The sequence below is a fragment of the Lontra canadensis genome, unplaced genomic scaffold (assembly GCF_010015895.1).
Source record: "Lontra canadensis isolate GAN:19392208 unplaced genomic scaffold, GSC_riverotter_1.0 scaffold93, whole genome shotgun sequence".
In the NCBI taxonomy this organism is placed as follows: domain Eukaryota; kingdom Metazoa; phylum Chordata; class Mammalia; order Carnivora; family Mustelidae; genus Lontra; species Lontra canadensis.
The window spans coordinates 7,779,621-7,807,422 of NW_022631087.1; the positions used below are offsets into that span (position 1 = coordinate 7,779,621).

General features: G+C 59.5%; 1 protein-coding gene across 2 annotated transcripts; it reads right to left on the bottom strand.

Annotated features, from left to right (window-relative positions):
* Positions 1-1,020: 1,020 nt before the first annotated feature.
* Positions 1,021-23,996, bottom strand: KCNJ4 (potassium inwardly rectifying channel subfamily J member 4). Of its 2 annotated transcripts, XM_032836716.1 has the most exons (3): positions 20,264-20,831; positions 20,069-20,169; positions 1,021-2,767 (listed from the first exon to the last, which is right to left on the bottom strand). In XM_032836716.1, the coding sequence occupies exon 3, from the start codon at positions 2,726-2,728 to the stop codon at positions 1,373-1,375; it is 1,356 nt and encodes a 451-aa protein (XP_032692607.1). In that variant the 5' UTR covers positions 2,729-2,767; positions 20,069-20,169; positions 20,264-20,831; the 3' UTR covers positions 1,021-1,372. The 2 variants fall into 2 exon arrangements, with proteins under 2 accessions (XP_032692607.1, XP_032692606.1); XM_032836715.1 differs by lacking the exons at positions 20,069-20,169; positions 20,264-20,831 and adding an exon at positions 23,113-23,996.
* Between the last annotated feature and the right edge of the window lie 3,806 nt (positions 23,997-27,802).

The window sequence follows — 27,802 nt, forward strand, 5'->3', positions numbered from 1 at the left end:
GAAGCTTGAGAAAGAATAAGAACACAGGAGTGTCGTCTAGGTTTTGAGGTGGTTTGTTAACAGAGTATAGATTAACCAAAGCCCAGAGAAAGGAAGGACTCACCCAAAGTCCCACCCAGAGGGACTTGGACAGAGACCAAGTCCGACTAGGACCAGGTTTCCCAGCTGCCCCCCAAAGCCCTTCCCACCAGCGTCCTGAGGCCAGATTCACCTGCCTAGCCTGTGTAGATGTAAGTAGGCCCCCCAAAACCCCCCCAAGGCCCCCTCCTCTGCCGGTTACGGAGGCTTAGCTCCCACCCACACAGGGCTTTCCTGCCTATCATCTCTTGGGAGGGAGGAGTGATTCATCCCATTCTACAGATGATGAAACTGAGGCCAAGAACAGATGGGCAACTTGCTGGCAGCCGCACGGCGGTGAAGTAGCAAAGCTCTGGTTCAAGCCCAGGTCCTCTGCAGCCGGCTCAGGATCTTTCCCATTGGCTCCCAGGAAGGAGAATGGCAGGTGGTCAAGTCCCCTCCGGGGCTCAGTGTCTTGGAAAGGGACACACACACCACACACAGACACACTCACATCACGGTCTCTCTCTCTCTGTTCTGTGCTTTTCATCTTCAACCAGCCTACCCCTAATGGACCATATACTTTATTAAAAATATATAGTTACAAACTCCATTGTCAATCTGGGCTGGACCCCGGGGATCTGGAGGGACCACAGGGAGGGATGGTCCTCATCCTGCCCCTCGGGGACCCACCTCTGCACCCAAACCCAACATCCAGGGGCCAAGATGGCTGGCTTTGGGGACCAGCCTGCTGGGCGGGGGGAAGGGGCTAGGCTCGCTGGGCCCGGGAGTGGGGGCGGTTCACAGAGAGGGACTGCACCTCCTTGTCCTGCAGGTACGAAGGCAGAAGGCAGATTTGGTGCCTCCATCTCTCCATTTATAGATATTTACAAAAGAAAGTCGAGAGCAACAGGTCACAGTCATGCAAAAGAAACGTCCCCCACCCACCCTCCCCCCACACTAACCCCTGCCCACCCCAGAACCCCACGATGCCCACCCCCCCAGCAGTCCAGCCCCTTCCCCAAGGTTCTGAGAGTAAAGGGGGCACATCCTTGAAGTGTCAGTGGGAAAAAGGTGGTGGGTCTGGGGTCCCCGAGAGGCCAGTGGGTAGGCTGACAGGTCAGGGGGTATCCTGGGCCCTTCCCAGGCCTGGGCTCTGGAGTCACTGAGAAGGGGTTCCCCAGTCTCTGAAGCCCCCAGCTCCCTGCCGCAGGCCCGTGGAGCCAGGGCTCTGTCCTGAGTGTGGAGGGGGTGTCCTGGCATCCCACCCCCGGCAGAGGCTCTTGTGGGAAGTGATGAGGGCGGGGCCCGGAGGTCAGATGGCGGACTCCCTGCGGTAGGAGATGTTGTCCAGTGGGAGGGTGGCTTGGATGCGCTCCAGATCCAGGTGGCTGCCGAACTCCAGCATTCGGATGATGCCCGCCTCCTCCTTGGAGCCCGCCTCCAGGCCCAGGCCCGCGGCCACGGCAGCAGCGGCCGCCGCCTCCTCCTCCATCTCCTCTTCCTCCTGGCTCATGAGGGCCAGCTCGTTCTCGTAGCAGAAGGCACTGGGCGGGGGCGGCGGGGCGGGCAGCACGGTGATCTTGCTCTCCTGCAGCTCCCGGGCCGAGCAGCAGGGCGTGCCGGCCACCTCGTAGGTCTTGTGGAAGCGCGAGTAGTCCACCTTGTAGTGGCTCTTCTCCTCAAAGACCACGGGCTCGAAGCGGTGGCCCCACAGGATCTCGCTGGCCAGGTAGGAGCTGCGGGCCTGGGTGGTCATGGCGGTGGCCTCCACCATGCCCTCGAGGATGACCACGATCTCAAAGTCCTCCGACTCCAGCTCCTCCTTGCCCATGCCGTAGAGCGGGCTGTCCTCGTCGATCTCGTGCACGATGATGATGGGCGACACCAGGAAGATGCGGTCCAGGCCGATGTCGTAGCCCACGTTGAGGTCCCGCTGGTCCAGCGGCAGGTACTCGCCCTCCTGGGTCATGTAGGGCTTGATGAGCTGGGCCCGCACGTGCGCCTCCACGATGTGGCTCTTACGCAGGTTGCCCACGCGCCACATGAGGCAGAGCTTGCCGTCGCGCACCGAGATGACCGCGTGGTGGCTGAACAGCAGCGTCTGCGCCCTCTTCTTGGGCCGAGCCATCTTGGCCATGATGGTGCCAATCATGAAGGAGTCGATGACGCAGCCCACGATGGACTGCACCACCACGGCGATGACCGCCAGCGGGCACTCCTCCGTCACGCAGCGGAACCCGTAGCCGATGGTCGTCTGCGTCTCCACCGAGAACAGGAAGGCACCCAGGAAGCCGTTCACGTGCATGATGCAGGGCTTGGGGGCCGTTGGGGCCGCCGGGGCACCCCCTCCCGCCGCCGCCGTCGCCGTGGCCGCCGCCGCAGCCGCCGCCGCCGCCGGGCCGGCCTCCAGGTCGCCGTGGAAGAAGGCGATACACCAGAAGAGGAGGCCGAAGAAGAGCCAGGAGACGAGGAAGGCCGCGGAGAAGATCATGAGCATGTAGCGCCAGCGCGTGTCCACGCAGGTGGTGAAGATGTCCGCCATGTAGCGCTGCGACTTGTTGCTCAGGTTGGCGAAGTAGACGTTGCATTGGCCGTTCTTCTTGACGAAGCGGTTGCGGCGTTTCCGCCGGGGCACGTGGGCCTGCCCGTTGCGGCTGTGCCCGTGCATGTCCTGAAGCCGGCGTGATCACCTGGGAAGACGCAGGGCCTGGGGAGAGGAGAAGCCCGACAGGTGAGATGCTGGCGCCCGGGGAACCCCACTCCCACCCCACCTGGAGATGCTCAGAAGGGGAGGAGCCTGGCCTGGGACCCAGGACCCTCTGGAGCCCCTGCGGGCAGAAGGTGGCGGGTAAGGTGCTTCTGAGGACAGGGAGGGAGTGTGGGGGCCTGAGCCAGCGCCTCCAAGCACCAGAAGATGAGGCCACCAGGACGGCCCTCGTGCTGCTCCCTCCAACCTTTCCGGCCCCCCTGCCCCATCTGGGGAGCTTTCTTCTTGGCTCCACCATCGGGCCCCCTACCCTGAGCTGAGGGAGCCGTGAACGCTCCAGCCCCTGGTCACCTCCTGGGCTCAGCCCCTGCCTGCTTGGCCCTCTCTGGGGCAGGACATCCTCCCGGGCTGACCCGTAGAGCAGCCAATGGCCACCTGTGGCTCTGTACATTGACTCAAGATGAAATACAATTTTAACTTCAGTTCCCCACATTTCAAGGGCTCAGTAGCCACCTGTGGCTAACGGCTGCCGTGACCAGACGGAGTTGACAGAGAACATCTGCCTCATGACAGGAAGTCCCACTAGGCTGTGCTGGGACCCGTGGCCCCAAGTCAGTTCCCGTCCCGTCCCCAGACCTGCTGGGAACAGAAGTGGGTGAAGACAGCAATGGTCGTGGCCAAGACGGAGGAAGGGGGAGCCCCAAGCTTTGGCTCCCAGGTAGGCATTGCAATTCCCATGTCACCAGTGAGGGAGCAGGGCTCAGAGAGGGGAAGCGACTGGCCCAAGGTCACACAGCTAGTGAGTAAATCCAAGCTCAGGTGTGTCTAACCTTACTTAGCCCGCAGGTGCTGTCAACACCTAAGGGCTCATGGGTCCGGAGGCAGAGGCAGACACACCCACTGCCTCGTGGAGACACCTCGGAAAACTCATCTCCCCTCACCTGTAAAATGGGGATCAAAAGCCTGCCTCACAGGACCCAAGGAGACAGTGGGTGCTCGGTTAGAGACAGCCACCCTCCTGCCCTCCTTCCCGCCTCTCCAGAGCAGGAGGAAGCTGGCGAGAGGCAGGCTTTGCCTGTCAGACTCCTCAGCTGTGTTTCGGTGGAGGCGGCCCTCACCCCTTAGGGGTGGCAGGAGCACCAGCTGGGCCCATGGAGGGCAGACCCTCCCTCCACCCCTCCCCTCCACGGGGCGCAGGGAGAGAGAGGGAGAGAGGGTGCTGCCCGGGGCCCCAGCCACTGGCAGGGCTGGGCCTGGGCCTGGGCTCCCGGTAACGTTTTGGCCCAGAATTATATAAGGCTGGAAGTTTCTATTTTCTGTTCTATTCTTCTTCCTGATCTAATTGTGCATCTGTGGCAATGTTTATACACTTCCCCGCTCAGGACAACTCGGTTGCCGCAGCAACGGGTCCGCGCCAACGCTGAAATTTAGAGATCAACAGCCTGGTGCCTGCCTGTGCCTCTTCCCGGGAGAAACTCCCTCCCTCCGCCAGGCCTGGGGAGAGTCAGCCCTGCCACCCCCCCGCATGCCCCGCCATCACCCCCTCCTCTGGGTCTTCTCCCTTCCCTGCCTTTGCTACCCGGGGCCCGCAGCCCTGTGCTGAAGTCCTTCATCCACCGCATGACATGGGGGCAAGTCACTTGGCGGCTGTGAGCCTCAGTTTCTTCATCTGGAAAATAGGACCAGTGAGACCCACGGGTCTGAAGATCTAACAGACAATGTGGGTGGGCAGTGCTGACCCTTAGGAGGCCATAACTTTGGCTGGGAGCACCAGACCCTGTCTGCCACCTCCCCCAGAGGCCTAACAGCCTGGGCTCCAGGTGGGAGCCCTGAAGAAAGTGGGGACCAGGGGCACCTTCTAGTTTTCTAGAAGGAGGTCTTCCTTCACTAAACATCTCCCTCTCTGCTCTGTCCCGCTGTCCTGAATGACTCCAGTAGCACCAAAGAAGGAACCAGAAAGCGCTTACTTCGAGACCCTTCTTTTATAGCTGAGGCCAGGAAGTGCAGACCTGGGATGGATTTGCTCAGGGTCCCAGGGTGAGGCAGAGGGGACGAGCCCGAGCGAGCGAGCGGGGGCTCCTCATTCCCGCTCCAGGGCTCCTGGGAGGGAAAGGTGCTCCTGGAAAGAGAAGCCTCCTCCCCGGAGGGGTGGGGGTAGAGTTTGTTGCAGCAGAAGGCTCTTTATGGGGCTCCCACTCTCTAGGAGGGCCCAGGACTGAGGGCAAGGGAGATGGTCCCCACATGTTCTAGGCTGCTGGCCTCGCTCACCAACACTATCCACTTTCCCCGGGTCCTGGGCGGAGTGGCAGGATCAGTCTGGCCCCAGGCTCCAGGTTCACTCAGGCTTCAGCCCTCACTCCCAGCCCCTGCCCATCCCAACAAGCCTCACATCTCAGCCCAGTGGGGGCACAGCTGGCCCTGCACCCCTGCATCTCCTCTCCTGGTCACAGCAGTGTTCTCAATCAAGCCCCTGTGACATTCCAGGCCCCGGGCCCACAGGTCTGCTCCGCCATGCCCAGTCGTGCTCAGAAGTGTCCGCTCTGGGGCCAACGGGAAAGCTGCCCCACAGACCCATCGCCCTCCGCCACAGAGGAGCCTGTGTGCCGCCTCTCCCTGCCTGCAGGGACCCGTTCAAGTTAGCGAGCGCTCCTGTCCCCGCTGACTCCTGCTGCAGGAACGACAGGCTCACCTGGCAGGCCGTGAGCTGACCCACACTGCGCCCGACTGAAACCTGAAAAGTACGAAGCTTGGCATCATGCTTTCATGTGACAGCCCTGGGAGACGGCCAGGTTTTTTGTCCCTTGTTTGTCACAAGGGGCTTCCTGGCGAAGGCCCAAGGGCAAAGTGCCCAAGAGAAGGGGCACAGTTGGTCCCAGAAGGGCAAGACGCATTGACCACCGGGGATCGCCCTGGATACAGGTGTTCTCGTGGGAAGACCATGTCCCCAGGATCGTGTCTACAGTGAAACCGTACTTTTCTGGAAGGCAACGAGCTGGTCTTCGTTCTCTTCCAACAAGTGTGCCAGAAAATGAACACACCTGGGAGAACTCGGTTTCAGCCCATTTCCCACGGTGGAGGCTCCGGGTGGCCGGGCCCCCCTCATTGCCTCACGGTGTGACCTTGGACAAGTCCTTCCCCTTCCGGGCCAGCTTCCTCGGCCGGTCACTACCCTTGATCCTGAGTGTATCCCGCGACTCCTTTCATGGTCATCTTGGGGAAAGGATAGGGATGGGAGATGCCAGCTGCACTCAACGTCCTTTCTTGGCAAAGTGAAGGAGGGAGGTGCTGGGCCATTTACCAAAATTTTTTCTTTTCTTTTAATTTTACGGTGCTGTCAATGTCTCAGATCTGAAGCCCCTAGTCCAGACCTCACTAGACAACTAGAGAAACTGAGGCCAAGAGCAGGGTGGTGGCACAGGGAGGCAGTGGCTAGCCAAGGACCTTCCAGCCCGAGGGAGATGGTAAAGGTGACCGGCAGGGATGTCAACTCGTTGTCACCATTGCGAGCCTACTCCTTCCAGGGGAGGGCTGGACGCCCTGCCTGCCACGGGTCCAGAGCAGGCAAGATAAAGACCCCACACCTGTCATGAGGTTTTCCTCTGATTTTGTGAAACCGAATGCCCCCTCCTTGCCCACAACTCCCTTTGCCAAAGGAAAGCTGATAAAGTGACAGCAGCCCCAGGGGGACTCCGGCAACCCCGGCCGACTGTGAGGACACATCTCCCCGTGTGCACCCACACCATGCCCCGGAGAATCGCTGGTGGCTCAGGGGCATGTCACCCTGGCCCCCAGCCCAAAAGGCAGCACACTTACTGAGTCTGGGCCAGCCAGGCAGGAGGAAGGGGACACTTAGCCAGCCTTCAGGGCCTTAATGCTTGTCTTTGTTACTAGATGGGACAATAGGGGAGGTGAAGTGACTTGCTCAAGGTCATACTGCTCAGCCCTGGGACCCAGCTGAACCTATCGCCCTTCTCTTCTCGGAGGCTGCTCTCAGGGAAGGAACCTTCTGGAAGTGTCAGCTCCCTGCCTGGTCTATCTCCCCAAAGCGTCACTGCAAGCCTCTGTTTACTTAACAAGTATTTATTAAGCACCAACTGCAGCAACAAGCAGGGTTATTATTTCTCTCCCCAGCTGAAAAATCACAGGCCGGGGGTGGGGGGAGTAGGAATGAGGATGGAGGTGGCCCAGCAGAAGTGGCAAAGCTGGGATTCCCACTCCGGTCTGGCTGGCTCCTGCTCCCGCTCCCTGGCTCACCCTGGCCCCCAGTCTCCGGCTTTGGGCTTCCTTCGCCTCCCACAATGCCCCGCTCAATACGGATCCCTCCGGTCTCTCCGCAACCCCCACCCACCCCAACCCCAGCCGCTCTGGTTTCTAATCTTCCCTGACTGCCCCGCCAGCTGCAGCCCTGCCTCCTCTGGGCCCCTTGGCTCTCCCTGCCTGTCTGCTCCACTCGGCTCCTTGTCCGCTGTAGGAGAAGAACATGCTGGCTAAGATAAGCCCTTGTGTTCAGGTGGCAAGACCTGGCCCTCAGTCTCAGCTCTGTCATGTCCTAGCGTGTCCTCTTTGGACCTCAGTTTCCTCATCTGCAAAGTGGACACGATGGCACTAGTACCTACTTCCCCAGACCGCCATTGAGTCAAGTGTGATAACCACCAGGAATAGAAACTCGGGCTGGGGGCTCCACAGGGCTTTGCAGATGGAATGCATGGAATGTGCAGATGCTGGTGGTGGTGATGACGGTGATGACGATGATGATGGTGACGGTGACACGGGACTGGGGACTGGAGGCGGGAATCCCCACGTCAGGTCCTGGCTTCACTAACTGCTCCAGCCAGGTGCTCCATCTGCAAAATGGGAGACCATGTTTGCTCCCTGGCAGGAGAGTGGGAAGATGGAATGAAACACGGCGCCTGGCACAGAGTCTGAAATAAGGCGGGGGAGCTGGTGGGTGTTCCTGAGTCCCATCAGCCCCATTCATTCCTGAACGCCTCTCGGGCTTTGACGGGGAGGCTGACTCTTCTTCTAAGAGAGGGAGCGGGCCCAGGGCCATAGAGGTGAGGCACAGTGAGGCGGGGTGAGGGGCTAACTCAGTGCACCCAGATCAGGTTCTAGAAGGTGGGAAGATTTCCCTGGGGGACATGGAAGGAATTCACACCGTTGTCCCCTTTCCCAGCCTCCTGAGGAGCCCAGGGCCTGCCTGTCCTCCAGCTCTGACTGAGGCCTTTTAGGCCCAAGCAGCCTGGTTTGGGTGAGGGTTCACTCAGCTCGGACACACAGGGCTTTGCATGGGGGTGGAAAAGGGCTCGAGGCCTGGCAGCTAAGCTGTGCTCCTCAACGAGTAAAAGGGAGCCAGAGATGGATCTAGCCGCGGGGGAAATTGGGGCAGCGAGTCCCCTCCCCACAGCCCTCTGAGGGCCCCTGTCCTGCTCCTCAGACTCCAGGAGGTCTGACTACCTCGTCTTCATGAGTCTCAAGAGCCCATACCTTCCCCCTGCCCTGGCTTTGACCCAAGTCCAAAGTGGACTCTGTACCACTTTCTGCCTGTGTGACCTTGGGCCAATTACCGAGGCTCTCTGGTCCCCACACTCATCATCTCTCTCTAGGTGAGGCTAACAATAGCCCTTACCTCATACAACTGTAACGAGGAATAAACGGGACGGTACACGTCACGTGCCCAGCATAGCGTACGTGGTTGCTAAGTGGCACGAGTCACCCCCGGGTCTGACCAGTCCTTCCCTTGTCCTCCTCCCCCTGAATCTGAACCACAGCGCCCTGCACCCATCACATGGCCCTGCCCTGGTTGTTTTCCCGCAGCAGCCCAGGGAGCAGCCGCACAAGGACAGTGGCCACCTTCTCCCGGGGTGGGGGCTGGGCTGGAAGTGGGAGCAGTCCCTCCCCCTCCGGCAGATCCCCTTGACCTCTGCGAGCCCCGAGTGTCTTCACTCACGAAGGAACGCGGTCATGCCTACCTCCCTCGGCCGTCGTGAGGGTCAGATGAGGATTGCCAGGGGCCACAGGGGTGCGGGCCAGAGTGGGTGCTCACGAGCGCCGCTCCTCCCTCACACATTCCGTGCCCTGGCCGCCGGAGTGACATTGCAAACCCCACGCGGAGCCCTGAGCGTGCACTTCCTCTGTGGCGGTCCTCGTCTGAGTGCTTTACGCTGATCAATTCCTGCCCTGCTCACCGTGACCTCAGAGGAAGTTACCATTATGATCCCTACTTTAGAAGGAAGAAAACGAAGGCAGAGAGAGGTCCAGCAACTTGTCCAAGGTCACACAGCCCATTAGGGGTGGAGCCAGGATTTGGACACAGGCGGCTGAGGCCAGAGAACGTTCATTAGATGCCTGACTCCCCTGGCCCAAGGACACACGGCCATGTCGCACGTTTCTTCCACTTAGGAAACGTTTATGAAGACCTACTATGTGCTGGGCTCTGTAAGTCAGTCCTTCTGGGAGAGGAGAAGCTGGGTCATAGGGCCAATTAGGGCCAGGACCTGGGACCTGATTGCAGGGCCAGACACACAGGAGACTCTGGGCTCCCAGGGGAGCTCTGAGCACTGTGGGGTGAACTGACTCATTCTTCCAGCTCCACACCCCAACCCCCAACTTTCCCGCCCAGCCACTAAGCCAGCAGGTGAACAGGCTCAGAAAGTAAGTTCCCAGGAATGTCCAGAGAGGCCTTCTGGTCACAGCCAAGTGGCAGGAGCTCGTGGCCGCAGGACCCAAGGGTCACTGGTTCAACCTGCAGCCGTGCCCCTTCTTGCCCAGCCAGTGCCTGGTTCCTGCCCCCACAGACAGCTTACCAGCCCCACAGGAGCCACCTCGATTGGCCTGACAGTCCCACCAAAGGGACTGTCCCCAAACACCTGTGCCCTTCTCCTATACAGGGATTGGAAGGTGAGAGCAGATCCCTGGAGGCTCCTATTTTCCAGAACAATCTCAGCTCTCCTTGGTGGTAGGATTCAACCCCCTGTGCCCCACCCCCCAAGGCCTCACTGTGGCTTCTTGGGGTCTGGTCTGCTGGGCGCATTCTTCCTCCAAAGTTACTCCGTCAATAGCTACTTAATCACACCCTTGCTTTGGGTCAGACCCAGGCGTGGACTCGCCCAGCTTATGGGTCAGCCAGGGAGAGACGCTGCGCACATTCTAGCATCTGCACAGCTGGGTGGTCAGAAATGGTGGTAAGCTGCTTGAAGGAAACGTGCTGCGATTGTGGCAGAGAGGACTAGGGGCTCTGGTTTGTTAGGGATCCCCTAAGGCCTCTTTGAGAAAGTGACATGGGAATTAAGGCCTAAGTAGTGACTGGGAGTCAAGTCGGGGAGGAAAATTGTGTGTCTGTGTGAAAGGTGGGGTGTAGAACATTCCAGAAGGGGGTTGGCGTGTCAAGAATCTGCAGCAAGTCCACTTGGTGGGAGTGAGGTGAGCAAGAGGAGGGAGAGCAAACTTGCCCAGGACGAGGCGCCAGAGGTAGGGGGTGGGAGGGGTTACGAATGTCACCCTCACAGCCACAGGACACAGGCGGGCAGACACTGGGGTTTTGCCTGGTTAGAGTTTTCCAATTTTCATATGAAATTTTTTAAGACAAATAGGAATAAAGTATAATACAATAAACCCTTGTGTATCCTCCACCAGGCTTAAGAAATAAAACCTCCTCAGGGTGCCCAGGGGCCTCAGTTGGTGAAGTGTCTGATTCTTTACATCAGCTCAAGTCTTGATCTCAGAGGGGCGCCTGGCTGGCTCAGTGGGTTAAAGCCTCTGCCTTTGGCTCAGGTCATGATCCCAGGGTCCTGGGATCGAGCCCCGCATCAGGCTCTCTGCTCAGCAGGGAGTCTGCTTCCCTTCCTCTCTCTCTGCCTGCATGTGATCTCCCTCTGTCAAATAAATAAAATCTTAAAAAAAAAAAAAAAGGTTTTGATCTCAGGGGTATGAGTTCAAGCCCCGCACTGGGCCCCATGTTGAGTAGAGAGTCTACTTAAAAAAAGAAAAAATATATACCCAACCATCCTCGTGTGGCTCCCGTGGATCCCCCACCCTGCTCTGGCCTCAGAGGCCTCCACCGTCTGGGCCTGAGGCACCCACGGGGGTAGAGGTGCTGGGGCCCCGCGTGGGGTCCGTGCACACAAGGCCCAGACGGTGGCCTGTAGGGTACAGAGGTGGGTTGCACAGGTGGCTGGGAAGAAGGGTGCTGGGAACAGGCGCCAACGGGACGCTGAAGAAGGACCCAATTTAAGGAGTGATGGTTTCTCCATGTGTGGTGGCCGCAGGATGTGCAGGTGGAGAAGCCGCAGGTCGTTGCACCCCGAGGTTGGGATGGAGACGGCTGATGCTGACCACCTGTGGCCGTGTGGGAAGTTGTGCAAGCGGCTGCAGCTGCCTGGGGCAGGAATGCTGGGGAGAAGAGCAGAGGGCCCCCAAACCGCTGGGCATCCCTGGCACACGGCCCGGGACCAGGCACAGCAGCGCCCGGACAGCAGGGCCCCGAAAGCCAGGAGAAGAGGGGTTCTAGCAGAGCTGCCTGGTGAGCCCCGACCAGCCCAGACCATGTGAGGCCGGCGGCCCCACAGCCCTTTTCCACTCAGATGCTGTCCGTCCCCAGCCACCAAGGACGAAGTGAGGACACAGGCGCCAAAGAAGGCAAGGGGTTCGGGATGGTCGCTGCAGTGGGCCAGGGACAGGAGCAGAAGTGGCCTCGGGATAGCCCATGTCCAGGACATGTGCCCCAGCTGGGGAAGGGGTCGGGCATGGAGACCACCACCCCAACCTCGCTCCCTCAGCAAACAAGCCCACAGGAGCCAGGGCTGACAGTGGGGGAGAGGGTCTCCCAGAGCCATGGTGGGGGGCAGGGCATGGGGGCTGACACCTGTTACCCACACCGGCGCAGGGTTCCCTGGATTCTCCGATGGGCCTCACAAGAGATATGGGAAGACCAGAGGAGTGGGGAAGGTGAGTCTGAGCCAAACCCCAGGCTGACTTCCCGCCTCACCCGGCATGGCCCTGGGTGGCTTCAGAGAGCCATGGGACTGCCTGCGACACTTGGGTGCTCTCCTGGGACTCTAGCCCGCAGACAGTCACGCGGGAGGGGAGCCAGGCCCCTTGTCTGCCCAGCCTGGCCCGGAGGCAGCCCGATGTCATTGGAGAATGGCACACCCCACAGCCGGTGAAAAAGAGGAGGGAGCCCTGGAAGGAGCCATGTGGGTCTTCAAGATGTGTCTTTTAGCAAAAAAAAAAAAAAAAAAAAAAAAAGAAAGAGAAAAAAGGCAACAGTGATGAACATTGAGTATAGTATCTACCATTTGTGGAAAAAAAGGAGAGAATGAAATTTATAGACACACATATTTGCTTGTCTGGGCTTGTCTGTGGATGGAGCCCCAGGAAGCTGGTGACACTTGCTGCCTCCGGGGAGGGGAAGCAGGTGGCTGGGGATGGGTGGGAGGAAGAATTCTCACTGTATTCCTGTTTGTGTCTTTTTAATTTTAGAGCCGTATGAATGTATTACCTACAGAAAAAAAAGACACATAGAAGGCTTTAAAATTAGTGAGTACATATGTGTATTTTTCTGAAAAGGCTTAGAGCATTCATAAGGTCCTCAGAAGGGCCTGTGATCCCAGGAAGCCTGAGAACGCTTTACTTCGGTGCTGTGTGGCCACGGGAAAATGCCTTGACTTCTCTGAGTCACATCCATAAGATGGTGAGGAATAACGCCCACTTCGTAGGCATGCTGTGAAGACGAACCACGGGGGTGGACGGTAAGAGTTTATACACCATAAAGTGCAGGAGCCCTTCTTGAAGGGGCTGAGTGAGGGTCACCTCCTATCCTCTCCCCGGCCAATCACCATAATAATGGTAGAACGACTAACGCTGAGTGTCCACTGTGAGCCAAGCCCGGTCACAACTTTGATCCTCACCCCGGCGGTGGCTGCTGTCACTTTCATCCTCGCCAGGGTTCAGGAGCTTCCCCAAGAAGGTGAACTGGGGGGCTGGGGCCTGGACGTCGGCCCCACACTCTGTCCACCCAGCCCGCAGGCTCCCCCTGCTCCAGGCCACGCCACAACCACACAACTCTTCCCCCAGCCGCCCCCGCCACCTCTCCCCCTGCAGTCCCATGTCCACACGGGCTGAAGACCCCCGTGGCCCCTCCACTTAGAGCTCTTGGGACTTCCTACCACCCGGCCCTGGCCCGTTCCCCACCCCACCCCACCCCACCCCTCCGCCACTCTCGGGCCTTTCCTCTTGTGCCTTGAACACAGCAAATTTATTCCTCTCTCTGGTCTTTACACCGGCTGTTCCTTCTGGTTGAAACCCTCCCAGATGCCACTGCTCACACCTTGCTACTGTTCAGGTCTGAGTCAGAGGCTGCCTCCTCCAGGAGGCCCCCGGGCGCTCTGTGTCTGCGGCATTTCTCCGAGCCAAACCCATTTCACGTACAATTACCGTTAAGTGCAGGGATCTCGCACCTCTGCTTTACCCCACAACCCTGGCGCCCGGCACGTAGTGGGCACTGATCAAACACCCGATGACCGACAAAGAAACATGATCATTTCCGTTGTCATCATTCCCTTGGGGGACCTAAGCAGGGGCTATGACAGCGTGTGATCAGGGAGGCGCTATTTTTGTCGTCGTAGTCAGGGAGAACTTCCCCGCCGCGGAGGTGGTCTCTGAGTGGAGGCCAGAAGGAGAGCCTCGGTGGCACTGGAGCGAGTGCCTGACAGCAGAGGCCTGGGGCCTTTGCCTCCGCCTCCCACAGGGCCCCGGCTTCTCCAGCTTCTCTCCGAAGGGGTCCCGCGGGTGGGGGGGGTAGCAGGGGGTCCCTGATTCACACCCAGGACTCTAGGCCCATAAGAGAAGCTCCAAGGACTGGATGGGGAGGAGGGGGAGGCAAAGGCAGGCAGACGGGTCTCTGAAGGCCCAGGGACGGGGGTAAGAACACTCAGCCCCTGCTCAGCCCCAGGCCGGAGTGACTCTCCCTGTGGGGAGCCGGCTACGCCAGGAGGAGTGCAGTGTGCTTACTGTCCTGGCCATCTGTCCCTCTGGTTCCCAAGGCCAGAGACTCTCAGACTCCATTATTCATTCACCCCCCTACACCTGTGCTTAGCTGGAGTGGCCTCTGTCCCCCTGCCTATTGTGTCCGCAGCACAGCGTGGCGCCTTCCCCAGGGGAAGCTCTGTACCTCCCCGTGGAATGAAGGACCATACTGAGCACCTACCGTGTGCTGGGGGGAGAGAAGGGAGTAAGACAAGACACAAGCCTGCTTGGCTGAGCTCCGTGTGTTAACATGTGAGGACAGAAGGTGAGGGGTTCCCAAGGCCAGAGGGTTTAGAGCGAGGTCCCCAGGAAAATGTGGGGAGAGGGGGAAACGCAAAGAGGAAGCAGGCCTGGGCCCCCGACTGGGCTGATGTGGGCTGGGCAGAGAGTGGGCCCCAGGCCATGGGGTGGGGTGGCTGACCAAGGGGCTTGACAGCCCCAAGCAAAGTGGGCTGCTGGGCCAGGGAAGGGAGATCTGAGGACAGGAGAGTGGCATTCTTGGAATTCTGGGTACTTATATTCTAGCATCCTAGGAAAAGGGGGATCTGCACACCTCAGCCTCTGTGAGCGCGGACTCCAGGATTTCTAGACAGGGCGGGAGCTTTGAAACTTTCTGACCAAGACCCAGATTAAAAACAAACACATTGTACATCGTTACTCATTATACAACGTATATATTTTTAAAACGGTAACGAGAGCATTGCAAAATAATGCCCTCATTACATACCAAGGATTTCACATTTTCTTTTTTATTTTATTAAAAAAATAAGTAGTGAGCTCACTGAGTTCATTTCACAGCCGCTGATGGATCAGGACCTGCTCATACCCTGAAGAACACTGGCCTGTCCGGTGCTCAGGAGCCCTGAGCTGGCTGAGACAGGGATCTAGGGTTTGTCTATTTTCTTTTCCGGTGTCCCCTGGGGCTGGGGCGGGGCGTGGGGGGGGCACAAGCCTCTAGGGCCGGTCTTGAAGCTGCAACTGCCCATGCTAGGACCATGGGCTTTTGGAGGGCACAGCTGTTGGGAGAGCTGTTGGAGGTCATGATGGAATGCTTGGCACAGTGTTAGACCCTTAGGGTCACGGGACCTCCATACTGTGGCGCAGACAATAAGGACTCTGGGTCCTGGGTCTGCTCCCTTTCTCTGGCCCTGTGTTAGAACCTGCCGCCGTCCCCCTAACAGATGTCATTCAGCAGCTGCTTGCACACCTCCCATGACAGGGAGCTCATTCCCTCCTCAGGCAGCCCACTAGAGTGTGGGGAGTGAGGCTCTGCCATGCTATTCAGGCAGCTAATATCTAGAACTCCCTCCCATGACTGGCTGTCCGTCCGTTCTCCTCTCTCCTGGCCTGTCAGCCCAGGGACCCGAGCCAGCTCCAGCATGAGGCCATGCCCGCCCTCTGCCCCACCTGGCTTCTTCTCCTCCCTGTTGCCCAGTGTCTGGGGGATGGCTCTGAAACCCAGCCAGAGAGGCTCTTTCCAAGGTCAGGTGGCCTGAGGATTTGCAGCTGCACAGCCTGGTGCTGGGGCTCAGCCAGCCCTGCCCGCACCCAAGCAGGTTTGGAGGGTTCGGCAGAGAGTTCGGGCGCTGACACCCAGGACAACTAGAGAGGCAGCATCTGAAGGGGGTGGCCGGAGTGCGCAGGGGCTGGAACCTGGCAATCAGCAGGAGTCGCCCCTGACTGGTCGGGCCACACAGCGGCTCCTGTCACCGATGGGCTGTGTTACACTCAAAGCTCATGGATCTTCCCAGCAACCCACAGATGTAGGGGCACAAGCCCACCCCATAGGTCAGGGGATGGAGGCTCAGAGAGGTAAAACTGCTGGCAAAGGCCACACAGCCTCTCAGGGGTAGAGATGGACTTGAACCCAGAGCTGTTTCCCCTCCACAGGGCTCAGCTGGGACTATGGAGGCCAGAGGAGAGAAGCCTTTGGGGAGCAGGGGGAAGCTAGCTGCCCCTCCAGGAGGGAATGGGCTGTTTCCCTGAGAGCAAAAGCCAATTAGTAGAACCATCTACTAATGTTCTACATTAGTAGAACCAATAGGTATCCATTAGTAGAACCTTCCAGACATAGTGGGATGCCCCAGGAGATGGTGAGCTTCCTACCAAGAGGGGTGTTGGGGGCTCTGATACCCTTGTGTCAGAGTGACTGGGCCCCCTCTGCCCTCTCCCACCTTGTTGCCCATGACCATGCCACCTGCCGCTCTGTGCCTGTCGCCTCCCCTAGAGCATCCCATGGAGTTTCCCAATCACTGGCCCCTGCAGCTGTCCCCTGGGCTGAGTGACCCCTTTACTGTCACAGGGCAGAGGGCTTGGACTTCTCAGGCCTACAGTGAGAGTTTGGGGTAGAGGCTGAGATTGGGAGAGGAGCTGTAGGGGCGGGTAGGGGAGAGACTTCGCTGGTGTGGAGGAGGGAGTCTCAGAGGCCAGACGGTAAAAGCTGGTGCCAATTCTGCCACCAAATCGCTGGGCAAACTCCCTCCTCAAGGCCTCAGTCTCCCCATCAGTAAAATGGGATTAGTCCCTCAGTCATGTACGCCCTCCTCCCTGGCCCAGCTCAGGTCCCCTCCCATCTTGCAGCCCAGGTAGAGCTGGGGCACACTCTGACAGCAGACAGGGCAATAAAAGGGAAAAGCCAAGCACATCCCATTGGAGAGGTTCCCAGGGGTATAGTGACCCAGTCAAGGTCATGAGGCGTAAAGGGGGGTGGAGCTGGGATTCAATCCCAGGCCTGCCTGACTTCCTTGTTCAGCTGCCCCAGCTGTGACCCAGGGAGGGGGCTGTCTGTTGCCCCTTTTCTCCCTCCAGTCTGGGGGTTTCCCAGAGAGGGGCTTGAAGAGAACTGGCTCTTTCCTCCCTCCTCTAACCGCCCCCTGCCCCAAGATAGGGAGTGTCTGAGAGAGGGGGCAGGTGCTGGCAGTCCCAGGGATGGAAGGCAGAGGAGTCAGGAGCAGCCCTGGGTCAGTCCAGCCCCAGCTCTGGCACCGTTGCTGTGTGACCTTAGGTGTTTCACTGTGGGTCTCTGGGCTCAGTTGCTCCATGTCCCAGCAGAGTCTGGGAGAAAAAGCAGTTACAGGAGCAGATGGGGTCACCAGGAAACACTGGGGAGAGTTTCCCCATCTTTCCAGGCCCAGCGGTGCCTCTGCTCAACTTGCACTCCCCATGTCCAGTCCCATCTCCCCTCTGCCCTTCCAGAGACCCTGCTGGGCCCACCTGAGCAGGCCTAGCCCAAAGCTCCCAGCTGATAGGGCCATGACCATGACCACACCTTCTTCCTACACCACTCCAGCTGGGGTCCAAACACCAAGGACCACCTGTCTTGGTAGCCTCTCTCCTTGACCTGCCAATGCCCCCCAAGGACACTTTGCCCCCCACCGGCCCACTGAGACTGGGTACTCCAGCTGCCGGCACGAAAGTTAGTCAATCACTGGCTGGGGGGTCACAGGGAGGAATGGGGAAACTGGCGCAGGGAGATTCAGGGGATCCCCAGGCTGGAAGAGATGCATGTTTCCTCCTTCCCCAAGCCGAATGGATGGTCCCAGAATGGCTGGAACTGGGAGCATTCCAGCAGGACAGTGGTATAGGGCTGTCTCTACCTGCTGGACCTTGGGCAAACTCGGGCTTCTAACCGAGCCTCAGTTTCCCCAAATGAAAAGTGGGAGTGATGGCCCTTGCAGGGTGAGAGAGCTGTGTGACTGTGTGCCAGAGGGCAAGAGAGTGTGTGAGCATGTGTGCTGGAGGACTGAGGTGGGGGGGGGCAAAGGGCGGGGGCAGTGCCTCATCCCAGCACTCCCCTCCCCCATTTGCCTACCTGCGTGTCCTGAAACAGAACAGTGGTCTTAGAATCAAGCAAAACCCACCAGCTCAAACCAGCCACTTTCTATTTGTGTCCCACCAGCCACTCCCCCTTGCTGGGCCTCAGTGTCCCCTTCTGTAAACAGAGAGGACCGCGGAGGTCCCCAGGCGCCCGGCTTCACCCAAGGAATCAGAGAGTGGGTGGCAGGCGCAGGAGGGTCCCAGGCCTTTGAGAGCAGGGGGAGTGGGGGGCTGAGACCCAGAACCAGCTGGAGCGCGAGCCCACCCTGCCCCCCACGCTGCACCCCACCCACCACCCCACGAGCCCCGTGTGTGTGCGCGCCGGCAGGAGCGCGCGTGTGTGACTCAAGGTCTATTCATAGCTGAGCTGCACCAGCTGCGGCGTCACAAGCAGAGGGGCCTCAGCCCGTATTATTATTTCAATTACCATCTGAATTAAAAGTTTGAGCAGCGATCAGCCCACGTAGCAAAGGGAAGAGGGAGCAGGAGAAAAATAAAGATGAAAAGGAGAAGAAGGGCTGCGCCGAGATTCCCCCCCACACCCCAAGGAGGGCTGAGTCGCCCCGGAGGCTTAAAGGTTATGCCAACCTCCAGGATTCCTGCCTGCCCCTTGCCTTGGGGCCCCGGGTCCTTGTGGGGATGGGAGAAGCACTTTGAGATGGCCGCGCTCCGGCAGCTACGCGGAGGAAACAGATCACCCGGTCCAGATTGTCCCTCACTCGGGCCAGCACAGCACAGCAAGCTCCGAGAGGGTGGGGACTGGACCTAAGGTCGCATCTGAGCCACACCCCAGGCTGCAGGCGCCAAGCTCCTCCTCTCCTGCCAGGCAGGTCCCACCCACAGGTTCCCTGTGACCTCACAGGGCAGACGACACTGACATCTGTGGGTGGCTCTGGGGCAGGACCAGGACCAGGGAGGACAGAGGTGGACCAGCTGTCCCTGCTGATTTCTCTTCCTGCGCCCTTCTCTGCATTCCCGAGGCCGAGTCCCCTGCCTGCAGCCAGCACTCTCAGCCCTCTGCCAGACCACAAAGCAGTCGTGGGCCCAAAGGACCCTCCTGACCCACCAGGGCAGGGAACAGACCCCCAGCCCCCCCGGCCCAAATCTGACTCTCTGGGCACCTTTGAACAGGTCCCTCTTTGTCCCTCTGCTTTAGTCTTCCCCTTGAAAGTGAGTTCTTACTTGGGTGCTGGTCTGTATCCGTCTTCAGAACGGAGCCCCCCCACCCCGGGGATCATTGAGGGGGCGTCGTGCTGTGGGGGCAACACATTACCTCCTGCCAAACCCCAGCCCAGGGGAGGGACTTTTTCCATTCTTTTCTCAAGGAAGTCCTAGGGACAGCCCCCACCCCCACCCCCACCATTAGGCTGGCCAGATGCAAATCCAGACTTATCCACTCACTTCCCTGCTGTGTGACCTTGGGCAAATCACAGACTCTCTGAGCCATGGCTCCCCCATCTGTAACACAGGGACACCATATCCCATATTGGACATTGCGGGGCTGTTGGGAGGATTACAAGGGAAAGCCTTTGCAAAAAGCTCCTACCCCAATGCCTGGCATAAGGATGTGAGTTCCCTTGTTGGAAAGCGGGTAAGTGACTGGTGCTGCCCCCCCCAGCCTCTCCTGGGATATGAAAGACTCCTGGGATTTTGGAGGTGGAGATGTCATGCACCTTCACCCATAAAGCACGACTCACCGGGACAGAATTATTGGCAGGTGCTTATCTGGTTCTACTTAAATAGCTCTGGGAATGAGGAGCTCACTATCTCACAAGACATCCACAGAGGCTCCCTGTCTTTCTCTACCTCCAGCTCTGGGAATCTTCTAGAAAGGGCCATAATCTTCTAGCTTAACCCCAAATCTAGCCTGTCCCTCTACCTCCAGCTCTGGAAATCTTCTAGAAGGGGCCATAATCTTCTACCTTAACCCCAAATCTAGCCTGTCCCTGCCTGGGACTGCTTGGGACTCGCTTTAAAATGAGCCCAAAAGGGAGCTCCTCAAGTTTACCAAACAGATGGGATTAATGCTCAGGGATGGTGGAGATGAGGGGAGCCAGGGAGGAATAAGGGAGAACAGAGGAGGCCAAAGTCAGAACTGGGCCCTCCAAGCTCCTAGGTCCTGCCCTGGTCCACAGGGTGTGTATCTGCCAGCTTGCCCACCTACTTCCAAGGAGGGCAGGGAACCAGGGCCCCGGGTTCGGGCCCCAGCTCTACTCCCTCTACCCCCAAACCACTACTGTGACTTTGGGTGGGGGTCTACATCTCTCTTTGGGCCTCAGTTTCCACTTTTGTAAAATGAGCACATCCGACTAGTGAGTTAAACTCCAAGCCTTCTGTCCCTATTGGGCTACTGTCCCCGCCCCCTTACACCCCCGCCCCCCCCCCAGCATGCAGGGAGCCACCAGGCCCCTGAGGGTCTGGGGGTTCAGGGCCAGAGACCCCATCTCTTCCCCTGTCTCTCACCTTCACGTCCACTATCTCTTCCCCATCTCATGCCTTTGAGGGTTCTCTCGTCCCCATTTGACAGGTGAGGAGATGGAAGCATAAGGAGGTAGAGTTACTTGCTGAAAGTCACAGAGAACCATTCAAAATTCCGGACTCCTCCTCTGTGCCCAGGAGAGCAGCAGGGATCAAGGGCGTCTTTTCCAGGAGACTCACCAGGATCTCAAGTGGCCAACTGTTCTCCACACAGATCTAGACACTGTACAGGGCATGGGGTGGGGGGGGACCTGCCCAAGGTCACCCAGTGAGGAAACGACAGATCATCCTGAACTTAGGCTCCCTGCCTCCCAGGTGCCACCTATGCCCGGGGGGACAGCAATGTGGTCTGACCTCCCAGCCCTGGCCCTGGGATCTTTCCAAGATTGGAGCCCTCTCCTGCCTCAAGGCCCTGCTTGGCTGCTCCTGGAAGCCCCCACCACCTGGGACTGAGGCGGCAAGAGTGAGCAGGAAGATGGGAATGAAAGTTGAGGGTTGGCCGCTTGCCCCCCACCGGCCCTCCGTCCCTCCCTCTCCTCGTGCAGGGGGAGCGGCAGTGATGTAATGCATGTAAGCCGCTCGGCTTTGGTCCCGGTGCCAATCTCAGAAGAGAGACGACAGATTGCGTGAGCCAAATTTGGCATCCTAGGGGGGAGAGGCATGAAAAGTGGAGATGTGGAGGAGAGGAGCGAGGAGCCTGGGGAGGTGCGGGAGAAGCCCCCTGCCCGGCAGACCCCGGACTCACCACCTCTCCTTCCACCCTGGCCCCCTGTCCACCCCAACCCACCTGACCTCGGGGTCCCCTCTTCACTCTGAAAGACCAGCCTGGCTCCTCCCTGGACCCTCTAGCCCTAGGACTGCCAGTCCTGCCCGCCCCCCAACACACCGCTCCAGCTCCGTTTCCCACCGCCACTAGTCTCCTGGTTACCGTGTTGCTGGCTGTCATGTCGCTTACATGTCCTCGTGACTCAGTGGTCCCCGCAGAGGGGCCCCCTCCTCCTCACACCCCCCTCAGCACTCACCCCCGCCTCCCCCAGATCCACATTAAGAACCAACCCGCCCTGTAAGCCTACACTGTTCCTCCTTCCCTTCCCTCTTACCCTAAGCTAAGAAATCTTTCCACAGCATTTCCCGGAGCTACTTCATTTTGGGTTCTGCAAATGTCTAAGAACCTACTATGCTCCAGGCTTTTGCAAGCTGCTTTCAGAGACCTGTAAAGGTCTGTAAATCACCTGGCAAACCAGTGAAGTCAGTACCAACATCCCCATTCTCCAGTTGAAGACACTGAGGCCCAGAGGGGTCAAACCAGCTGCCCAAGGTCATCCAGCAGATACTCAAGGCCAGCTCCTTCCGTTCCCAGTCACCCCAGAGGCTTTTTTTTTTTTTTCATCCGGGAGAGGAGCTTCCTTTTCAAGGGTAACCATAGGTTCCCGAGGAATAGCTCCCAAGGCCCAAATCCTCCTCTAATTTCTGGACACTCCCCTTCTTGGTCAATCCTCTATTTGAGGCTATCCTCTCTCCCCATTAGCTGTCTACCTTCCCAAAGGTAAAAATTAGTCCTTACTGCCATCTGCCCAGCACTTTCCCCAGCCCGTGAACAGCCCTCAGCTCATTTGAGCTCTTGGAGGTCAGTGGGGCAAAGAGCTGTGTCCTCATTCCATAGATATGGAAATGGAGGGTCAGGGAGGAGAGGGACTTGCTCAAGGTGCTGGTCCCCCAGCTAGGGAGATGAGTTCCAGAAGCCTGAATGTAGGGTATGTGAAGCCCACTTCCCAGTGTGGAAAACCCCAGAAAGAGCCCTCCTCCCTGTGGAGAACGGTCGAACGTTCTAGGCTCAGCCCTCCAGACTCCAACTTGGATATGGGTCAGCTCAATGGCCAACAGCCTTTGCTCCTGCCAAGTTGCAACCCAGACCTTATCCCACCACCCTCTTCTGTCTCCTGTTCCTCTCATCCCAGGCCAAGGCAGGGCCACACTGCGGCTCTCAGGCCCCCAAAAGTCCTGCCCATAGCTCCCCAAACTCTGGAAGCCTGGGAGGTCACAGGACTGTATGTGGGGAGAAGCAGAACAGGCATTTCTCTCTCTCTCTCTCTCTCTCTCTCTCTCTCACACACACACACACACACACACACACACGGGTCTGACTCCACTCTGGGTCTTGCACACGTGGCCCTGGGACCTCCATCCCTCAGCTCCCCGTTCCCTCAACCTGCTGCTCAGCACCCAACTGGTCTCGAGGCCCCGGCTTGCCAACTTCACCAGCCTGCCCTGCCTTTAGTCCCTCCGCCACACTCCCACCTGCCATCTCCCCGCATTCTCTCCCCCTCTTAGATTGTAAGCACTGGACGCCGAAGTGGGATGTTGACACCACGGGGAGGCAGGCAAGTTTCCCTGCTCAGGGGCTCATTCAGACCTCTCTTTCCTTGGGGCTCTCCTGTAGGGACAGAAGAGCAGTCTTTGCCTCTCTCCACAGCCTCCGTCTCTAGCTCTGACATGTGAACCCCCTCCTGGGTGATTCCCTGTCCACCCACCCTGGGGTCACCTGGCCCAAAGTAGGCGCTCAAAGCAGGAGAGGTGGGATGTTTTCCGACAGATCAGAGGGCCATTTGCAAACAGGTTGCAGCTGGGGAAGTGGAAAGGGGACCCCCCCACACCCTTTGCCACGAGTCACCTGCCTTGAAGCTCCTCAGAACCGGCTGACAACTGGGGGTGGGTGGAGGCAGGGAAAGGTCGCGGCCGGGGCAGGAGGTCAAGGCCTCTTCTACCCACCCGTCTCTGCCTTTCCGGCCACAACCGAGACCTTCACGCTCCCGACGGACCGACGGACGGAGAGACAGAGCTCGCCAGCTCCCAGGGAGTCTCTGGACCGCGCGGAACGCGCGCCCGGCGGCGGAGACCCGCGGGATAAGGCGCGGAGCGGGCGGGGCCGACGGCTCCCATCGCCCCCCGCCCTCGACGGGACACACAGACACGCACGCGGCCGGACAGACAGATGGACAGCGCCAGCGGTGGGCGCGGGCCCGGCTTACCGCGGGGCGGAGGGTCCGACGAAGGTCCAGGAGGCGGCGAGCGGGCTCTACATCCCACGGCGCGGTCGGGCGGGCGGCGTCCCGGGCGGGGAGAGGGGACTCCCGGGACCCCCTCCCCGCGAACTCGGCGGGCCGGCGCCGCCCACCCTCCCCGGCTGCCGATGGGTCTGTCCGTCGGTCTCCGGGTCTCCGCGCCTCGGGGCCGTCCCGCGCCGCTCCCCGCGGGCTGCCCAACTTTCAGCGCTGCCCCGCGCCGCGCCCCCGGCGCCGCCTGGGCGTCAGCATCGTCGGGCCGGGCCCCGGCTCAGAGCGCTGGGGTCCGGGGGCCCATGGCTCTCGACCGCCCGCGCTCGCGCCCCCCGCCCCCGCCGCAGCCGCCCGCCCTCCGCCGCCCCCCGCTTTTCTCGCGCTGTCACTCCGCGCTGTCCCCGCGCCCTGCGCTCCGCTCCCTGCCCCGCGGCGCTCGCCTCCGGCCCCGGCCCCGAGAACCCCGCGGCCGGCCGGACCGCGATCCGCTGCCTCCCACCCCGGCTGCCCTCCACCCCCGGGTCTCCGTCCCCCTGTCCCTCTGCCTGTCTCCTCTGTCCCCGTGCGGGTCTCTCCGTCTCTCCCTGCGGGGTCTCTTGTCTTCTGCCTGCCGCCCTCCCAGTGTCTCCCCTGCCTCCCTCCGCCTCTGCCCTGGCTCTCTCCTCTGCGCGTCTCTGTCCTCCTCCCGGTCTCCGTCTGTCCTTCTCTGTCTCTCTCTCCCTCCCACTCTCGGTGCGGCCCCCGCTGTCTCGGACCCAGGCCCGCGCCTCCGCCGCGTCCCCGGCTCGCCCGGGAGCCCGAGCTCCCGCCGCCCGCGGCGCGCCGAGAACTCCCAACTCGCGGCACGCCGCCCCGCTTTGCGAGACTTTCGCCCCTCCTCACACGTGACCCGCGCCCCAGTGCGGAGGCCGCGTGCCCCCACCCCGCCCCGGGGCCCCGGACGGCCCACGTGGCCCCTCCTGGCCCCTTCTCCGCGGCCCAGCGGGTCTTCAAACCCCCTTCGGTCGGCGGGCCGCGCGGGGCAGGGCCGGGGGCTGGGGGCTGCGGGGCCCCGCTCCTACCGCGAATCCTGCCCGGGTTTTCCTCCTCCCTCCAGGAGCGCTCCTCCCAGAACCCATTCCGAGAATCCGCTCCGGGATTTTCTAGCCCCCAGGGGCAGGTCGGCAGGGTTCCTCCGGACCGGGAAGAGGTGGGTGGGACAGGGTCTGTCCTGGGTCTGGAGGCTCCTGGCCACTTTGCTCAGCGATCCCCTTCCGCTCCTGAAGTACGGGCACTTAAGGACCCTACGCACTGCGCTCCGGAAGACAGAGGTGGTGTTGCTGTAGGGACCCTCACAGTCACCTAGACAGCAACGCCTCATTTTCCAGACTGGGGGACTGAGTGCCAAAGAGGGTCATGAGCTTGTCCAAGGTCACCCACAGGTGGCAGAGTCGGACCAAACCCCAGTGTCTTATTCTCTGCGTCCCCATTACTCCACACTGTCTTTACAGGGGAGGATCCTGGTCTGAGTGTGCCCCAGGCTGGACCCCACGCTCTGGGCCATGGGGAGGAGTCTCCAGCATCTCACAGCCCCCACCCCCACTTCAGCCAGACACTTCCCTGGGCATCCTGCCTCCCCCCCACCCCACACCCTTTGAGGAAGGAAAGTACTCCTTTGCTAGGGTGGAGGTCGAGAGAACACCTAAGTTAGACAGCCAGAAGAACTTCCCTGGGAGACTGGCCATCTGTGGCTAGTCTCATTTGAGAGGTGGAGAGACTTAGGCACCCCAAAGCGGGATTGAGAATTTTTTGAAGATGAAATCTCCTCCAGCATCTTCTCCAAGCTGATCCCTGAGCATGAGTCCAGCACACTAACCACCATGACTGTCTCTCTTCCCCATGGATCCTCCCCACCTCCAGTTGGGATCCAGTCCCAACTCCCCAGTATGATGTACAGTCAGGCCCCACCTTATCCAGCACACTATATAACCACACATACACCCTGATTCCCACAGATTCCAGAACATACCAGATGCTTCCACACCTCTCTGCCTTTGCCCGCGCTGTTCTTCCTGCCTAAAGTGCCCTTCCTCCTTCTCTGCCCAGAGAATTCCTGCGCTCTCCCAGCTCAGTCTCCCCACCACTTCCCCTGGGAGGGCTTCCTGATGCCCCCAGCAGAAGTCATTCATTACCCACTAACTCATTCATCTGGCCCTGGTACTCCAATTTTTTATTGAACCTGTTTGTAAAAGGGGGTCCCTAGCAGTGTACCCCCACCTCACAGAGGCAGATTAGGGGAGGTAGATGCACAAGAAATTCACAGTTCATAGTAGGTGTTCAATAAACATGACCATCCTTTCTCAGTCCTCCCTCCAATACTGTGTGGAGTCCCATACCGGATGACCTGTTCCATGCCCGTCTCCTTCATTACTCTGCGGTGTCCTCGCAGGCAGGCAGCCGGACTGGAGTTCCTTCCCAGGAATCTTTGGTGTGAATGCATGGATGAACTTCAGAATCTGAATCCTGGGTTAGTGGCAGGTAAATGCCTGGTCACTATCACACCTTTCCATGGAAATTAAGAGGATGTGGGTGAAGCAAATGACCTGTGGTCTCTTGACCTAGCCAGAGGCCTGGCCTGGTGGCTGCCCTGGAAAAGTGGGGTGTGGGGGGAAGGAGGGAGGGGCAGAGGAGATGGGGCAGAGGTGTCCAGATCCAGAGCCTCTGGGGTATCAGTCCTGAGGCTGTCACTGGGCACAAGTTTAAGGAAAACGTAGGGGCCTGGGGATAGTGACTTCTGGGGGATGGGACGGGGAGGCCTGGTGGCATGTGACATCATAGGGTTTTGAGGAAACCTTTGGTAATGGTCACCTTGCTAGTTGTGGGGCTGCAGCCTGGAACCCCTCTCGACCCCCACCCCTTGCTCATCTCCTGTAAGGAGGGTCTGGTGGAGGCTAGGGTGGACTGGGAGGAGGTGGGGAGCGGCAGAAAGGGCAGCTTCAGTTAGAGAGAGGTTCAGGGACCCCAGGATAAAGAATCCCCATCCCCCAAGCCTTGTGTGACTCTGGGCAGCTCACTTCTCCCTGGGCTTCAGTGTCCTCCTCTCTGTGACATCCTATCATGTCATAGGGTGATAGCCCGATTGTTGCGATGACAGAAGACTGGGGGAGAATTCACGGTTGTTCAGCCCATATTTGAGAAGGGTGGGGGTAGGAGGTGAAGATGGGGCGGGGTATGAGTCGCCGGGGCAAGGGAGAGAGACGTGGACGTTCAGGCCCTAGGCAAGTTGCTTATCCTCTCTGGACTTCAGAAGCCTCGTCTGTAATGGGAACAGTCTGGACTGGGTCCCCAGTGGGCAAGTAGACTTTGTCATCAGCTGACACAGAAGCGCCCCCTGGAAGGAGTGAGGAGAACAGGGCCCCCTGGGGTGATACCATTGGCCTAGCACCATTCTAGGCCTTCACAAGCTACTATCTCATTTAATCCTTACAAGAACTCTATGATGCAGGCACTTGTTACCCATGGGGAAACTGAGGCACGGGTCATATTATGTGGCCAGGGCCAGCTCTCTGGAAGGGTGAGACTTGCTCTGAAGTTTGATGGATAATGATGGTAAATAAAACATTTGTCTGACTGGACATTTTGCCAGAGCTTCCAGCCCATTTTCCATTCTCAGATATGATTCTCACAACGTCTTCAGGAGGGAGACTCTGGGACTTCCCCACCCTGTTCCCAGGTGAGGAAACTGAACCAAGACACAGAGAGAGGAAGGGCCTTGCCCAGGGTCACTCAGGGAGTAAGTCAGAGTCTGAGCCAGAATGGAAATTGGATCTTAGTTTCTGGGGAAAGGTCGTTTCAGGCCAGCAGAGCCCTCACGCTCATGAGCTGGCTCACCCCGGGAGCCCAGTCAGGCCTCCTTGGTCCCATAGAGGCCTTGACGGCCTGTACAGAGGGCCCTGAGGACTGCAGGGCGAGAAGGATTAGGCCAAGCAGGGAGAGGAGTAGGGGAGGCATCCCGGATGGATCCATTCAAAATGCCAAAGTCACAGAGTCTAGGGGTTTGGGATTTAGAGAGTTCCTTAAAGTCTGGCTAGCCCATTCTATAGATGGGACAAACAGAGGCAGCCCAGCTGCTGAGATGAGAAGTCAGCCTGGGACACAACTGGCCTGCCTCCGAACTCCAAAATGCCAGCAGACCTGAGGGGCGAGGATGGAAGGAGCGGGGTGGCAGGGGGGGGGGAGGGTCGAGGGGAGTCCAGAGGGCCAAGACCCATCGCAACAGGCTCTGGCCTGGGGATGGAAGATTGCAGGGGTCTCTCCCGCCCTCCACTCCCACCCTCGCCCACCCCCCCCCCAGCACTCAGTAGTCACCAGGGTGGAATATTTTAGCACCTATAGAAAAACCGCCGCAGACGGCCGCGGCAGCTGTTGCTAAGGAGACGCTCCCAAAATAGGCCCCCTCCGCCAACCTTTCCCGCTGCTGCTCCTGCTGTGGGGAGGGGAGGACGCCAGTGGGGGGGGGGGGGGGGCACACGAGCCCTGGCCCCAGGTTCATCCACCAGCCCTCGCTCCCACTGCCCCCACGCCCCTGGAGACAGGGGGCAAGCCAGTGACCTGGGCAGCTCCAGGTGGGCAGAGGGGTCAAGGGCGAACCCAGTACGCCTGTGGCCGGAGCCACAGTCCTCAG

Excerpts from the sequence above, each read along its gene's own strand:
- KCNJ4 (XM_032836715.1), bottom strand. The coding sequence starts at position 2,728 with ATGCACGGGCACAGCCGCAACGGGCAGGCCCACGTGCCCCGGCGGAAA.